At 42.5% G+C, this 18,162-nt stretch overlaps 1 protein-coding gene across 3 annotated transcripts in view; it reads left to right on the forward strand.

Moving 5' to 3' along the window:
* The window catches only part of DHRS9 (dehydrogenase/reductase 9), a 37,792-nt gene that overhangs the window by 15,863 nt on the left and 3,767 nt on the right, over positions 1-18,162 (forward strand). For all 3 annotated transcript variants that reach the window (XM_048870228.2, XM_048870229.2, XM_075117932.1), the window contains exon 5: positions 778-1,000. In XM_048870228.2, coding sequence (XP_048726185.2) covers positions 778-1,000 — 223 coding nt within the window. The remainder of the gene's footprint in view (positions 1-777; positions 1,001-18,162) is intronic.

An 18,162-nucleotide genomic window follows, 5' to 3' on the forward strand; every position in this document is an offset into this window, starting at 1 on the left:
TCTTCCCCACTACTACCAGTTTTCGGCAATTCAAGGACAAACCTTCTTTGCTCCTATTAGATACTATGGTGATGGAACCCATGGAAAAAACCTAAGGCCACATTCTGGCAATAGGCTCTGCATAGACAGATCCCTGCACCTGCAGAAAGATCACTGCAGGATCAGCTCCTCTGACAGAGAGATTATTGCTGAATCCAGCTTGAAATGGGATCTGCTTATCCGATAACCCTTGGAAATTCCCTATACCCTCCTCCCCTAGTGTCTTTCTCCACAGCTGCCTTTTGTATCTTCTCCCATCCCAATGAGCCAGATTCACTGCTGGCATCAGCAGGTAGACTCCACTGAAGTCAATGAAGTTGCACCCATTTACACCAGCACTGAACCTGGCACCAGAAATGTCTATGTCCCCTTCAATTCTACTTCTGTCTCTTCCTTCTTCTGAGCAAATGACTGACTGACTTTCCACAGACGTCATGAGCCAGGCTTTGCCACCCTTGCTCAGTTTAAGTAGTACCCCACTCCACAAGTGAAATCAATAGGAATATTCAGGGAGCAAATTACTACTTAGCTTGAGTAAAAATGACCAGACTTGGCCCTTAATATGGACCGCTTTTCCTCCTTGTCTTGGGGAGAACAGCAACTGCCATTTGGCTCTGCCATGCCAGAACTGAAAATCAAAGTAACCATCACAAATGCACGCTGAGGAAATGGGATAGAATTAGCTGTCCTTTCCTTTAGGTCCTGCCACTGAAGTGAAGTCCTCCTTGATTTTTGCAGATGCAGCAAGGAAAGAAAAACTGGTTCAGAGGCTTCAGAACACAAACCTCTCACTGGTTGTGCAATGTATGGAGCATGCGCTAACGAGCATTAATCCTCGCTCACGTTACTCCACGGGCTGGGATGCGAAGCTTCTTTGGATCCCCCTTTCCAGCATGCCTGCAGCACTACAGGACTTTGTACTCCTGAGAAACAAAGCAGAGCTTGCTGACCCAACTGCGGGGTGAATTCTCCTCCTTTATTTACACTTTCCCATTGAACGGGGGGGGCGGGGCCCTGCTCTCTGAGTCAATGAGAACCGGCCCGTTCTTTTAGCCCTCTGCCTGCTGATCCAAACTGAGCCCGACACCTATTTTTTTTATATTTCGAAAGGCTTTTAGAGTGCCTGTTTCTCAAATCTGTGATACATATTGTAGCCAGATTTTTAATCTTATGTATAAGCCAGGCCACATTTATCAAAGAATCAATAAAAAAGGAAATGTTGCAAAGAAGTGACCAATCCTTCATGTGTCATCCAGCTTTAAGCGCATAAAGTGTTATAAAGTGGGCCAAAAATCACCAGCTACAAACCTTACAATATTTCGTGTTGGATTTTTCTTTAGTCTGAAAAATATGAATTAGAGAGGTCAAAATGACCAGTGATTTCGGGGGCTTACCTTGTGAAACCTAAAAGATGCCAGGTTTGCAGTCCATGCTGAGCACCCACACTCAGATTGGGCACTTAGCAACTTTTGAAAAATGTAGGCCTCAGTCTTTAGATTAAATTATTTCCAGTCAAAGAGACAATAACCCTGGTTTTGCTAAGTGCTGAGTGACTCCTGCAAGGGGGCTTTAACTTGTGTTAAAGTACAAGGGAAATGAGGGCACATAGTACATGACAGGAGGAGCTCAGTATTTTTCAGGATTGGGCTCCTTTTGGATTAGACATGACCAGAGTGCTCCAGAACGGCACAAAATTCACCTCAAATCATAACTGTTTAGTGGTTTGCCCAGGAAGTGGTTTTCCACTGGGCAGAAAACTGGCCAATGGCAAAGCCAAATGCTTTCTTTGGTCTGATGAGTTTGTTGTGACATGACTTGACTAAACATTAAGCCACCCCGTGCCTGTCTAAACATTGCAGTTTTCAATTTAACTTCTCTGGGGCTTGCAAGGTATCACTCTGCTTTCTGACTGCAGCTTGTATTTAGTCATCAGTGTGTTGAGTTAATTTATATTTTGCATGAACAGAATTGTGTAGGGGTTATTTCCTATTAGAACAAATTTGAGGTGTGCTGTACATATGCCTGTGGCTTAGCTATTCTTACTGCAGTGAGTATTAGTGGGCCTGCTAGTGTAGATTTCTTTTAAAAATGTTTGTACTCATGAAGGCAAAGGGACAGAGTGGTGGGAAAGCAAACTCTTTTTCTTTAAATCATAGGCCAGATAGCTGCAGTGTGAGCATCCACATGTTGCCACCCCACTAATCTTAGCCTGGGCCTGGAAGAGCTGCTGGTTTTTTAAGCTAGAGGTCAGTCGGTTCTTATGTTAGCCGAGTCTTTGGCTTCTACAGAACTGAGATCACCAGACTGCGCTCATGTGCCACTTGTCCTCAGAACTGAACTGGAAAGTATTTTATTCACTGAGGGCAGATCAACACTACCACTTAAGTTGATATAACTTATGTCACTCAGGGATGTGAAAAAGCCACCCCCCTTGAGCGACACAAGTTACCGTGACCTAAGCACAGTCCACACTGGCACTATGTTGGCAGGAGACACTCTCCCACCAACATAGCTTCTGCCTCTTGCAGAGGTGAAGTAATTATGCCAACGGAAGAGAGCTCTCCCATCAGCACAGAGCGTCTTCACCAGACGCGCTACAGTAATGCAGCTGTGCAAGTGTAGCACGTCTAGCCCTGAGCAAACCAGACCCAGGCTGTTGGAGTGATTAAGGAAGCAAAGAAAATGAGTTGTATCTAACCAATAGAAATAATCCTGAATACATCAATGCCGCTTATTGTCCTACTCTGATCTTCATTATTTATATAGCCAACTACACCTGAGTGTGCATCAGTTCCTTCAGAAGCTCATTCATACTGTCACCTGCTGTGATATCACAGATCTATGAAATCTGACAGTGAAAGTGAAGAATAAACAGAGTTTTGGGAGTGGGTAAGATGATCCTAAATGTAACCATTGTAACCAAACTCCTCATTTACTCCACTGTCAATGAGAACAGTATTTGGCCAGTGACCTACCGGAAATGAGCGAGTCACACTTCCTTTCTCTGCTGAGGTAAAAGTAATTAATAAAAAAGCGGAAATTATTCTATTTTTATGGAAGTAAAACATAGTTTCAGTTTCTGATTAAGCAACTGTATTCCCTGAAATGTTAATGGAATTGCCTGTATATAATAGCAGAACTTTTCCCAGTGACATCATGACTTTTCCTATTACTCTTTTTGATCTCATGTAGCTTTATGCAAAACTGGTCTCCAACTCTATTCTAATCCAATTACCAGAATCATTTTTAACAGTCTGTTCTTTAGCTTGAGACAGAAAAACAACTGGAAAGAGTAATCTACGGCCCATATTCTGGACCAATATCTAGCAGCCACTTGTAATAGTAAACGATTCAGAGAATACTCCATTTAAAATTGCACTTTAATCAATGTTTTTTTGTCTCAAAAACCTCTTCTGCTACCTCCTTCCTTTAATACAATGTTTACTAAGTCTAATGAATTGATTTGTTTGGTTATTATGTAAAATTAGTCAGTGGCCCTTCCTCCTTGTAAAATTTATTTCTGGGATATGCATGAATAATTTGAATGCAGCTAAGTAGTTCTTTCTAGGGCTGACCTTCAGGCCACTACCTTATGCAATACCTAAATTATTAAACATTAAATTATCTGTTTACCTAGTTGCATATTAGCTTAAATTGCTGGGGTATTTGAACCCCTCTAAAGGCATTTTGCACACCAGAGCCTGTGTTAAGGATGTTACCATTCCCCATTGATTCTTAATTCTGCATAGTATTATTAAAATACTTACTGGTACTCAGCTAGTTAAACTGTACACATATAATGTTGCATCATGTTGTGGAAATAACTTTTAAACCGGAGTCTTCCATTCTAACAGTTGGACTACTCCGTTAGAATATTTCATTGAAGAGAAAAAAACCCCATCATTCTTAGGGTTAACCTGTGGCTGACTCTGTGATAAAAAGATGTACAGAAAGGGCACTGTCCTTCCACCTACACCCCCCTTCCTTCAAACACACTTCCTCCAAAAAGGAAAATGGATGAAAGAGAGAATTCAGAAACATGGGACCAACAGAACACAAGCTAAAGTAAGCTGCTTATTGAGGGTCAGACTGTGACATCATTACTCCCACTGAGTAGTCACTGGCAGCTTGACTACACAGGAGGGTAATGCACCTTATGGGGGTGTGATTTCCAAAGCACGCTAATATGTTGCGCTTTAATCGGTCCATGTAAACCCCAGTGATGTACACGAAAGGTTCCCAAGTGCACTTTAACATAATGCTGTTTCAAACGGCAGTACGTTGTAGTACGCTAGGGAATCTTTAGTGCACACCAGCAGGACCCATTACTCTTTAAGGAGTCCCACTGACTTATCAAAGACTAAAGCACTGTTTGACATGAGTGAGGGTGTCACAGTCTAACCCTTTGTGTTTTCTTGCATCTTAGCCCCCCACATGTTCATCATTCCCTTTCTCCACTTTCACTCTACTTAGGACTCAGCCTTTTTCCCCTGAAAGTCAGACTCCTCCCATATAGGCCACTCACCAAAAATCTGAAACACTAGGTGTGCCATTCTTGTTTAAAATAAGCCTCCCTGTATACTTAAATGGAAAGTGCCTCTCCTAGCGGCTGTGATTTACAGCCGCAGAACATTTGCATCAGACACAAATAAATGTATTTCCTTTGTTGTGGACCTAATTAAGAAATGTGATTCTATACAGATGCCCTTTGAATATTTACAGTCCAGAAAGAGCTACACAGCACAGTATTGGTATGTCTACACTGCAATAAAATGCCCATGTCTGGCTGCGAGGCTATAAAATTGCAGGGTAGATGTCTGGGCTCAGGTTGGAGCCAGGGCTCTGGGACCTAAAGGCTCCAGCCTGACCCCAGACATCTACACTGAAATTTTATAGCCTGGCAGCCCAATCCCCATGAGCCCAAGTCAACTCTCATGGGCCAGACATGGGTGTTTTATTGCTATGTAGATATACCTTTATGTTCCTACAACTTCTCCCACCTCTCAGAAGAGAAAGTTTAGCAACGTTTGGCCAGTCCTCAGTGAGTGGATACATTCTGCTTCCCTGATCATAAAACACTACAAACATGAACGGTCTGTTACTCACTCAGGGGCTGAAAATGGGAATGAGAAATATTAACCTTGATCAGTGACAAGGATACTGGCAACCTGCAGGGCAATTTGGTCTCCTCTCTGAGTTTTTTTTGGGGGGGGGGGTCTGTGATTTAATCTTCTGCTGGTTTTGATCCTAGGAATTTGGGGACTCTCATTCTGTAATCAGATTTAATTGGTACTTCTTAGCCTCACGTTTTGACCGGCACCCAAGATGTGACTAATCTTTCACTAGTCATGTGGGGCTCTCTGCTAGGACATCTGCTGGTGCTACCTACCCCAACGGGAGTAGGAAGGTGTGGAGTGAAAGTGAGACCCAGGCCTCCTTCAACATTAACCTCCACACCCATGCTAAAAATGTACCATTCATTCCTCTTTTCCCTTCTCCCGACAGTACCTAATCCATGACAGACCTTTACCTCTCACAGAGTAACTATTTAGTGTCATTTCCTCAATAGCCTCTTGTGAGGGACTTTAACGAAGTCATTTTGAAAGTCCAGATCAATTGTGTTGACCAGTTCTCCTTTATGCACTATTTAGTTGACTCCGCCAAAGAATTCTAGTAGACTAGAAAGACAATTTTCCTTCCCATATCATATCAGTTTGTAATTATTTTTTAGCTTATTAACCTGACACTGAAGTACGACTCACTGATCTGTTATTCCCACAATCACCACCTTTTTCACATTGACTACTTTTCAGTCATCTGATTTAGTGACTGATTTTAATGAACTTGAAGGTACTTTAATAATATTTTGTACTCCTATAACATCTTTCAAGCTACATCTCTCAAAGTGCTTTATAAACCTAGATTAATTAAGACCATAAAACCCCTTCAGGCAGGTAAATCCTTAAATGTCCATTTTACAGATCAGAAATCTGAGGCACAGAGAGATGACAGGACTTGCTCAGGTCATACCGCAAATAAAAGTAGCTCAGGGGTAGGGTTGCCAATTGTGGTTAGATGTTTTCCTGGAGATTTCATCATGTGATAATCTTTAATTCCTGGAGACTCCAGGTCAATCCTGGAGGGTTGGCAATCCTATTCAGGGGTCCTGACTCCCACTTCCCTATTCTAGCCAACATACCACACTCCCTGTCATTATAACCATGGTGTACGAAACATACACCTTAAAAATGTTCTTGTGTCTAGCATGAAGAATGTTGGATTCTTCTTTGCGCCTGGGGATTTGTACATCTCATTTCCTTTCCCAAAGCCAGCCTTCAAGCACTGTCATTTTTCCATGTATTTTCTCAGACCTAGAGATTCGATTACGAAATAAGCCTATGGAAGTGATGAGAAATGCCAGCTTTCAAGTACGGCGTTCTGTAGATGACAAGCTGTCTTGGGCCAGGCTTTACACTCTCTCAGAATGTCACAGCCCGAGCTCACATTTTGCCTAAGTAATTTCCATTCTGTTGTGTTCTCTCATATCTTGTGTTCTGAGAGTGCTCAGGAGACTGACAAATTATCTCTGTCACAGGTGAACAAGCTACCTGGGTGGAAGAGTGCCATTTAGTCACTGGTTTGGGGAAGATAGCAGGACCTTTAAACCCCTCCAAAAAGTTTTCACACAGTTCAGAACCCAGGATTCTCAGCATAAACAGGGAGTACTGAGTCTCCCTTTAGATTTTTTTTCTACTACACCTGTTTTCAGTCAGGGAAGGCCTGTGACATCTCAAAATAGGGATGCAACCTGACAGCAAAAAGACCTAGAGGAATGCTCCTCCAGGAATAGCCTGGGACTTCTGATGGAGAATAGTGCAGTGGGGGGGTCATTTTAACTATGTTTTGCATTATATGCTGAATATCCTGACAATGTTAAATCATATGTGACAGACATTTTGAATCTTTGGGCAGGTCCAGACTGCCAGGCATGTACTGGGGAGCCGTACATCAGTCGCCTTTATAGAGAGAGAGAGGTGGAGTCAGAAAGAAGCAGCAGGAGAGACAGACTATGACAAAGAGAAGAAGAAAAGATACAAATGGAGAAAGAAATAAAAAGGGAGGAACGTCAATGAGGATTGTCCTGCAAAACAAGTGCAAATATCTCCTTTCCATCTACACCTAAAACAAAAACCATTAAAATAGCAACTCACATGAGTAAGGGCTCAGCATTGTAAGGGCTGCACAAACTAGCTCCTAATTATTTTAAATAAAAGTTTAAATTCAGTGAGATTCAGTGTAATTCCCACCTCGGGGAAAAAAATCCACCTCCACAATGCTGCATGCTAATACAGGATTTAAAATATAAATAAATAAATAAAATAAAGCATTGACCCAAGTCTCCAGGGAAAGTCACAAATCCACATAGTGTCATGAATGGTGCAGTTTGATTCAGGAGTTCTAATTTAGATAAAAGAAACGTATATGGTCATAGAGCCAGAGAGGTCTCTATTGGCTACGTCACATAGCAGGCATAGGAGGAGTAGGCATTTTCCTTTCCAGTTTAAATTTTCACTCAGTTAGGTTCAGAGCACTTTTCACAAGCAGTTATGCATTCATTTCAAAAGCCAGAGTTGTCCAGCCTATCTTGCCTGGGGCAGCTCTGCCTGTATGAGGGTAGAGAATACGTAGGTCTGAGGGTAAAAGAGGGAAGGACAACAAGGTACAGGTAGAAAACTCTTTTGCATCCAAATCCAAAATGTAGCGCACAAGGTTTTGTGGCACCCAGGCGGGCAGCGGGCAGCTTTGGGCCAGCTTATAACAGTTTGTTCGCTGTTGTACATCTGCATGGATGCTTTTCCCAGATGGGGGCTTGTAGCCCTCACGGATTCTAAGCTTTTTATTTAAAAAAAAAATTTGCTGTCGGCTCCTCAGAGACAGCGTTTATTCTAGGGATCAGAAATAGGCACTGTAGATCAGAAAAAAGAAATTGGCCCTAACCACGATCAAACACACGATCAAACACAAGAGTTTATTTTCCTCACCTTTTCTGTGCCCACAACTCCAATCAATGCAAACAGAAATTGTGCACATGTATAGGGGGAAAAAAACAAGATTAATTCCCAGAGGGCTTGATCCAACTCCTGTTAAAGTCAATGGAGGAACTGAAATCAATGGGAGTTGGATCGGGCCTCTAATGGGATAAATTCTATCTCCCTAATGAGTCTTGATAATCTCTGTGCTTTGGGAATTACTGTATTTAGGCCAGCAAAGCTTAGACAACCGAGGTGGGTTACACAGGCATTTAGACTACACATAAGATTAATTCCTGGTAAGAGACTAAAATAGTCATCGGAATGTAAGTCATAATCAACAGCAGGGAGTTGTACCGGGCTTGTCGGCTATTGTACAGTGATCTCACCGTGCCACAGAGTACAGAATCTATGTTGAGACTTTCAGCAAGGTATCACTGTGCAGATCCTACTGAAAAACCTTGTGAATTAAAATTTGCAACAACTTCTTTGCTCCAGCACTAGCTGTAATTGGCAAAGACTCTGTTCTCTTGGAATCGTATAATGAGCTTGCAGATGACTCCCCAGAATGTAAGTACCAGCATCAGAACAAAACCAATGTGTAAAACTACAGGCTATATGAGTTTGCAGAGTAGTAATAGAACAAATTACAGTGGGAAAGAGGTGACAAAGTGACACTCAGATTTAAGTCGCTACTTTTCCAGAATGATTTCTAGAGATTGTTATATAACAAACCAGCTATGGGTTCTGGATAAAACACTTTACTGACAGACGTTATTGACTTGAGTCCTACAGACTAGAATCATTTTGTGCTTCACACAGTGTCTTGCTGGCTATTGCAGTTAGTGCAATAAAAGATAGTTTTTTTTCTATGGCTTTTAGAAAATGATGTGATTACTCCAATGGTCTGATAGGAATATGAACATGAGTAAGGATTACAGGGACCAGGCCTAATATTTCAGCATCTCCTCCTTGTTTTAATGTTCATGTATTCAAACAGTTGATTATTGTGTGATATTTTGGCTGTCTAAATGAATTTTAAAAAACAAAAGAATTCTGAATTCTAGGAAAACATAAAAATTGGAAAGGTTGGGGGGTCATTTAACGACTTCAAGGATTTAAAAATGATCAAACACATTTCTCTAAAATGTAATTATTTTTAAAAATGCTATGAAAAACTAACAGTAAAGGCTCAGATGTTCAATCTGGGTTCCTAAAGTTAGGCAACTAAAGCCAAATTTAGGCACCTAAGTAAAAGTAGACTTCAAAGGTGCTGAGCAGCCCCATATCCCATCAAAATCACTGAGAGCTGCAGGTGCTCTGCACTTTTGAAAAACAGACCTTTTCTGTTTAGGTGTCTACAACTGGATTTGGGTATCTAGCTTTAGGTGTGCAAGTTTGAAAACACAGTCTCCTTGTCCCACAGCTTCAGTTTAATTCTTGCACCAACCCAAAGTGCAAATGCATCCAAAGCCAGCCCATGACAATGAAGAAGCATGTGAGAGTGTGGACTGTCCCCATGAATGAGAATGTTGTTGTATATTTAAATATACAACAATAATCATGGTGGCAACTCGTATTGAACAACGTTTTTGAAGTCCACTTTCTCACAGTAAAGTCAGGCTGATCAGTGCTCCCATCAGCACTTGCCTGCTATAAGTATTTCCATTCATTTTACCACTTATTTAGTGAGAGGGAGATAGCAAGAGAGAGAACAGATTCAGATCCTGCTCTGAAGTGCTGCCTTGCTCAAAGACCAGAGGTTAAAGAAAGCAGATTGTGAGCACCAGCATTTTTGACATTTACAAAGCACACACCAAAGGAGTCAGTGCACTCACCCAGTCTAGCCCAGACTATTCTGTTCTTGCCCAGAGCTCACACAGTCTCTGTGCTATGAAGCGAAGAAGCACTGTGAGTGGCAAGAAGCAGATGATCATACCGAATTGCACTCCTTTGTAGCAGAATTCTTCTCTCTCCAGCAGTACCCTCAATAATCAGAAGCGTTCACAACAGGAGGCATTGCTGCTAGTGAGGGACATGCTTCCTTTCATCCTAAAACATTCTCCAACCACCTTGCAGACGAGGGAGAAGGGCAAGTGAAGCTGCATCTTGAAAACAATGGAAATGTATTGACAAGGAGGTTTAGAGAAAGGCTCTGCTGACACATATATTATTCATGGACACCATTCAAACTGTACCCAAACATCTAAGCTTGTGCCCCATTTTTCTCACAATAAGACAGAAAAAGCTGGAACTAGACACAAAGCCTTTTATAGGAGCTGTGTTGAACTTGGAGATAGATATAGTAATTTACTCCATTAAGTTTCCAGATCTCTAACATTATTTGTTTATAGGCCTTGCTTTCAAACTCAGCGCAGATAGGAATTTTGGCTTCCATACTTCTCCTCATTATTTGCTGGCTCATCAGAGACAGTCTTAAAGTGAAAGACCTGAATGGAAAGCACGTCTTCATAACTGGATGTGACAGTGGATTTGGAAACTTGCTGGCTAAACAGCTTGACCGAAGGGGATTCCATGTCATTGCTGCGTGTCTAACAGAAAATGGAAGCCGAGAACTACTAGCCTGCACATCCATCTCACTGAAGACTGTGATACTAAACTTAACTGACTCCAGCAGCATTGACAATGCAGTGGAGTTTGTGAAACAAGAGACAGATGGGGAGGGTAAGTGGTATAGCCGCAGTCCATACAAATTACTAAACATACTCCAGTATAAAACAGAAGAGTTCTGGTCGTAACCTTCCATAATAACCGCACAGGTGCATTTCTTGTGCTGATTAAAGCTGTACTTTCTTCAGTGCTATGGTTCTATCTAGTTAGGTATTTATTAGCACCAACCACCATAGTTCCAAGACTGTTTTATGTTCCAAAGCCAGTTTCAACTGTTGCCATTGTGTTTGCTCCTCACTTTTATCAATCAGGGGACTTCTAAGTATCAGAGTCCTTGATATTTTAACAGTCAGAAAATATACTTGTACACGTTCTTAAGTCTCACTCAGCTGCAGGTAGAGTACTCAGCTTGAGGGAGTGCTAATTGGAACTAATCAGAACTTCATTGACCTACCTAAGCAATCAATCAACCTGGCCAATTAAAAATACCTAGTCGAGTTCATGCTCTCCTCCTTTGGGAAAGCAAAGGGTTAGTTTTTTCTCTGTCAACAAGTCTGATTTTTGTAATGCACATAATGATGACACTGACTGTAGCAATCAAACAGGGGCACTGTCCAAATCCATCATTCCCTTTGGATCGTTACTGCAGTGGTGTTTCCTTGTACCAGAGAGAGCTACTGCTGTGCGTGCCAGTGAGTTTAATGATGTGAAAGAGGGAAGAACGTGGGTCTCTGAATACCTGTGAACAGAGAGTTTAGATCATTACTTGGCTTCTGCTTTTGGCAGAAAATGTTAAAAACGCTGTCTTGGTTCCTAACCCAATGAATTTTTCTGCTCTGGCAAGACTCATCTCGCCAGGGACTTTTCTGAACTCCTCTCCACCTACCATATATGACAAGCACTGTGGTGTCAGGCTAGTCTATAAGGGACAGGCAACTGCAGCTAACACTCACTGTAATCCTCATTCTAACCATATAATTAAAGAGGCCAAGCACTGACTCAGAAGGGAGTCTACACTATCCTCTCTCTCTAGAAATAGGCCGTCCTGAGCAGGGTGCTGTAGGCATATTAATAACATGGCACTTACACAGAACTATTTATCCCTAGAGCCCAAAGTATGTTACAAAGGTGGAGACACATTATTATCTCTGTTTTACAGATGGGGGAACGGAGGCACAGAGAGCTCCAGGCCCACTTAGCATATGTCTACACCACAGTCAGGAGCAAGGCTCTAAGCCCAGCTAGGCGAACTCATGATAAAGAGGCTCACTCTAGCATACAAAAGCAGCTGTCAGAGGAACAGCCGTGTTAGTCTGTATTCGCAAAAAGAAAAGGAGTACTTGTGGCACCTTAGAGACTAACCAATTTATTTGAGCATGAGCTTTCGTGAGCTACAGCTCACTTCATCAGATGTATACCGTGGAAACTGCAGCAGACTTTATATACACACAGAGAATATGAAACAATACCTCCTCCCACCCCACTGTCCTGCTGGTAATAGCTTATCTAAAGTGATCAACAGGTGGGCCATTTCCAGCACAAATCCAGGTTTTCTCACCCTCCACCCCCCCACACAAATTCACTCTCCTGCTGGTGCTAGCCCATCCAAAGTGACAACTCTTTACATAAAAAGAAAAGGAGTACTTGTGGCACCTTAGAGACTAACCAATTTAGTCTCTAAGGTGCCACAAGTACTCCTTTTCTTTTTATGTAAAGAGTTGTCACTTTGGATGGGCTAGCACCAGCAGGAGAGTGAATTTGTGTGGGGGGGTGGAGGGTGAGAAAACCTGGATTTGTGCTGGAAATGGCCCACCTGTTGATCACTTTAGATAAGCTATTACCAGCAGGACAGTGGGGTGGGAGGATGTATTGTTTCATATTCTCTGTGTGTATATAAAGTCTGCTGCAGTTTCCACGGTATACATCTGATGAAGTGAGCTGTAGCTCACGAAAGCTCATGCTCAAATAAATTGGTTAGTCTCTAAGGTGCCACAAGTACTCCTTTTCTAAAAGCAGCTGTGTGCATGTTGCAGAACCAGTGGTGGCATGGGCTAGCTCTCCCAGTGCTGCAATGTCACACACCTATTTTTAGCATGCTAAGCAAGTCCCACTCGCGCTAGTCTGTCTCCGTGGGCTGGAAGGCTCACCCCCACCTGCAGGGTAGACATACCCTTTGGGTCTAGTACTGAGAAGGCCTGGGAAGCCATGGCTCCAACTGAAATAATTTCTCCATTAATATTTACCCAGTTCTAATTTAGAACCATTGACTAAAGCATTAGGAAGGGGGGAAAAGGTTGCCAGATGTACAGTATAAATTCAGAAAGTCATGAGGAAACCCAGTCAGCTACATTCATCTCGTTAAATGGTGTGCAAAATGTGAACTCTCGCGGTCCATTGCCATATGTCCTGTCTCCAACCCCACTCACTGCTGTGATATTGGCACATACCGAACGTGATATTTTTGGAATACTCTTAGGCCTCTTTGGTTTGGTAAATAATGCTGGAAGAGCAACGCCGATGGCGCCTACCGACTGGATGCAGATAGATGATTTCCACACAATTATGGATGTTAATCTGATGGGGTTGATTGAAATCACCCTGAAGCTTCTCCCGCTTTTGAAGAAGGCTAAAGGAAGAGTAGTCAACATTGCCAGTGTTTTGGGTCGCTTGGCGTTTTTAGGTGGTGGCTACTGTTTGTCAAAGTGGGGCGTGGAAGCTTTCTCGGACATTTTACGGTGAGTCAGAGATGGATTTGTGATGCTAGTTCTGGATTTCAAATGCTCTACAGTTTGTAGCTCTTTGAATCTGAGGCTGTGGCTGAGTTCATAAAAGGTTAGAAACCAGATGTGAAATTCTGATCCTTAGCAGAGTTTGGGTTGTTCCCTTCAGCAGAGGGTTAGTTTGGAGCTTTCTCTAATTTTATCCCATTTTTAACAGCATAAACCTTCCTGTACAAAGTCCTAGAAATGCAGCTTTGACTCAGCTAACAAGGTGAAAACCCAGCAGAGTTAACATCTGAGATGTCTTGCTCTGTGTAGTCACTTTATCCCTATGTCTGAGGCTGCCTTCACCAGGGGGCACCCTCTTGTGACTGTGTGGGTGCTACTCTGAGTTTGATCCAGTTTGTCCCCTTCACACAGTCAATACTGATTTCTTGTTATGACCCCAGTCCTCCAGCCAGGCCCTTATTAGTCACTACCCTTTAGGGGTAATAAAGGGTGAGGAGGAGTCCAGTGGCTCTAGTGAAGGGTAGACAGTTCTAGGCCATGCAGGCCTAGTGTCTTTTCTTGCTCCAAAGTCTTTACCATGCCTTGTGTTGGAGGGTGGTAGGGGAACCCAAGCCCACAGACTCCACTGGGTTACAGCTCAGGGACACTGTCTGAAGTAGCTTGAACCAGTTCCTCCCAGACCCTTGCTGCTCTCTGAGCTGATTCCTACCTCGCCTCCTTGCTAGGCTTTCCCCAGTGCTCTTGTTCTGGTTCTCCCTCTCAGGAAGTCTGATTTCCCTTGCAGCTGCTTGCCAGTCTGTGGAAGGGGTCTCCTCTCTGGAGTTCCTCTGGCAGCCGACCTGCCCTCCTGTCCTGCAGCCCTTTTATCTTTAGAGCTGTTGCGAGGCTACCAATCAGCCCCATCTGAGCAGGCAGACAATTTAACTAATAATTTCCCATGTGGAACTATATCAAATGCCTCACTGAAATGCAGGTGGAGTAGATCTACTGCATTTCCTTTGTCTAACAAATCAGTTCTCTTCTCAAAGAAGGAGATAAGATTGGTCTGGCACAATCTACCTTTTGTAAACCCATGTTGTATTTTACCCAGTTACCATTTATCTCTATGTCCTTAACTACTTTCTCTTTCCAAATTTGTTCCAAGACTTTGCATACAATTGAGGTCAAACTAACAGACCTGTAGTTTCCTGGATTACTTTATTGCCCTCTCTTAAAAATAGGAACTATATGAGAACTATATTCTTCTGACATAGGTACAACCCCCGAGTTTACAGACTCATTAAAACATTTTGCTATTGGCCTTGCAATTTCATGTGCCAGTTCCTTTAATATTCTTGGATGGAGATTATTCGGGGGGCCCCGATTTAGTCCCATTAAGATGTTTGAGTTTGACTTCCATCTCCGATGTGGTAATTTCTACCTCCACATCCTCATTCCTATTAGTCACCCTGCCACTATCTCTCTAAGATCATCATTAGCCTTATTGAAAACAGAGGCAAAGTATTTATTTAGCTGCTGCGCTATGTCTATATTATCCTTAATCTCCCCCCATTCCCACTGGTTAGTGGTCCCACTTCTTTCCTTGTTTTCTTTTTATTTATATGACTGGTTTCAATTCCCTTTGAAAGTCCAACTCTGCTTGGGTTTTGGCAGTTCTCACTTTATCCTTACACTGTCTGACCTCCAAGAGGTAGCTTTCCTTCCTAATCCATCCCATCTTCCATTCCTTTTAGGCTTTCTGCTTTCTCTTAATCACCTGTTTGAGATGCTTGTTCATCCAGATTGATCTGCAGCCCTTCCCTACAAATTCTTTCCCCTTGCTTGACATGCAGGCTTCAGATAGCTCCTGGAACTTTGACTTAAAGGAATTACAGGCCTCCTCCACGTTCAGATCTTTGAGTTCTTTGGTCCAGTCCACTTCTATAACTAATTCCCTTAATTTTTTAAAGTTTGCCTGGTTGAAATCCAGGACCCTAGTTGCAAATCTATTTTTGTTTATCCTTCAATTTAATTTAAACTGAATAGGCTCATGATCATTCAAACCAAGATTGATCTCTGCAACCAGTTCTTCTATGAGGTCGTCACTACACACCAATACCAAATCTAACATGACATCCCCGCTTGTTGGTCTGGCGATTATTTGGTGAAGAAATCTGTCAGCCATCACATCCAGGAAAATGTCAGCCCTACTATTGTTACTAATGCTTGTCCTACGATCTATAGCTGAGAAGTTAATGTTTCCAATAATCACTCAGTTCCCAACAGTATTTATTTCATTAAAAACATTACAGAGGTCTCTATCCATGTCCAAATTGGATCCTGGAGGTCTGTAGCTTGCCCCAAGCACTAGCCCAGGGGAACCTCTAGTAGCTTTCTTCCCCAAAGTGATTTTGCCCCAACAGATTCTGTCTTATACATTCCATCACTTCTAATTTCTTTACAGTCTACCCCATCATTAATATACAATGCTACTCCACCACCTTTGCCTTTATTTCTGTCTTTCCTGAACAGCACAAACCTTTCAATACTCCAGTCACGCTTACTATTCCACCATGTTTCTGTTATCCCTATAATATCCGGTTTTACTTCCTGCACTGGTAGTTATAATGCCTCCATTTTGTTACTCAAGCTCCTTGCATTGGTGTACAAAACGTCTTAACTGTTGCTGCTTGGCTTCTCCCACATTCCTTGCCCAATTGGGTACAGTCATTCTACTACCAGTATTGCCTATCTGACTCGTATCAGCACTATCCTTCCTCCTAATGTCCATTCTCCTACCCAGTGCTGTTCCTTTCTCCATTTTCTGTATCATTTCTTACTTGATTTTCCTCCTTCTCAGTGCTAAAATCAGGCCTGGAGATTACATGAGCATCTCCCAACTGTCCCTCCCCCTCCACCGAGCTTCTAGTTTAAAGCTCTTTTAATGAGTTGTGCCAACCTCCATCCCAGAAGTCTATTTCCTTCCCTATTCAGGAGGAATCCATTCCACAAGAACACTCCTCTGTCCATGAATGACTCCCAGTGGTCAAACATCCCAAAGCCCTCCTTATAGCATGACTGTCTGAGCCATCTGTTGATCATCATGATCTTGTCTCTCCTTCATTCTCTCCCTCTAGGGACAGATAGAATCCCACTGAAGGTCATTTGAGCCTCCATTTCCTTTAGGGTCTTCCCTAGCCTGGTATAGTCTCCTTTGATATATTCCAACAAGAATCTAGCTGTATCACTTGTTCTCACATGAAGGACAATCAGTGGATTCTTTTCTGCTCCCATTAGGATCCTCTTCAACCTCAGATCCACATCCTGCATCTTAGCTCCTGGCAGACAGCACACCCTCCTGTTCTCTGGATCAGCTCTGGTGACAGGACTATCTGTTCTTCTTAGTAGGGAGTCCCCAGTCGCATAGACCGGCCTTTTCCTGGTGATGGTGTGAGTCTCCTCTGGCCTTATTCCGGTTCTTTCTGGCTGCAAGTCCTCTTGTCTTTTATTCTCCCTGGCAATCTTCTACAAGTCCTCCTGAATCCCCCTGGGGCACTGAACTCTGTGTATCTCCATTGACTCTTCCCCTCTTCTTACAGGACTAGTTGCTCTTCTCTTCTTCCTTGCCCTCCCACCTTCAGTTACTGCCTGCTGTCCCCTTTTTTCATTCTCCAGCTCTGCTTCTGAGCTCTATTGCTCCTCTGCTAGCTGGTCTTTTCCTCTGCCTGGTTCTTGTAATCACATGCTTCCACGGCCTAAACTTCCTTGTTGCCCCTTGTATCCTTGACCTCTGCTGTCTTTACTATCCCATAATAATCTAAGCACTGGTGATGCTGGGCAGCAGTTTGGCCTTCGTATGTCAAAGATACTTACACATAACTTTGGAATATTATACGCAATGAGTATCTGTCCCTCTGCAGTCAATGGTGCTATGCTGATTTACAGAGGCTGAAGAGCTGATCCAGAGGCTCCTCTCAACAGGCAGGTAGAATTGGTAAAATTGACTGGGAGCAGTTGTGAACATTCAGATAAAGCAGAATATGCTCCAAGAAACAAATTTAGTGGCTGATGTACAAGAGTGTTCAATTCCATTGCATGGTTTGGAACGACACATGAATGAGTCAGGTCCCCAAAGGTCTCTGAAGCTGCCCTTAGGTGGAGAGAGGCAATTTTCATGGTGAAGGAGCTGAACTGCAAAGCAAAATATAAACTGTAAACATCTGCTCCCTTTCTTATTAATTAACAGTAAATGAATTCACCTTCAGCACATGAATGTTTGGCCAATGAAATCTACAGAGTTGAGACTCCTAATCCAGTCAAATGATTCTGCCCAGCTGTGTTTTGCTTTCAGATTCTTTATGGCCTACCAGCAGAAGTAGATTATAACAGAGCAGCAGGAACTGGAAACATTTCTTTGTATTCTACATCTTTGAATAGAAATGTACAGCGTTTCAGCTAGATGAATGGCTCAAATAGATTTGGGAGTTACCTTGATCCTCACTGTTCCTAAGCAAACCACACAGAATAGGCGTTTGTATACCTGCTGCTACATTCAAGCGCTGTTTGCAGCTAGATTGTTTAGTTCTCTGTACAGTGTGTCTTTTCCTATGATAGGTTACAACAAAAAGACAATATGCCATATAATAAAGCATATTTGCACTTTTTTGACATTTTTACATAACCAGAAATAAATCAACATTTGACCTTTATGTTCTGAAGATACATGTCACTTTGGTTATTACAGAACCAAATAT

Source organism: Caretta caretta, chromosome 11 (assembly GCF_965140235.1).
Source record: "Caretta caretta isolate rCarCar2 chromosome 11, rCarCar1.hap1, whole genome shotgun sequence".
Lineage (NCBI taxonomy): Eukaryota > Metazoa > Chordata > Testudines > Cheloniidae > Caretta > Caretta caretta.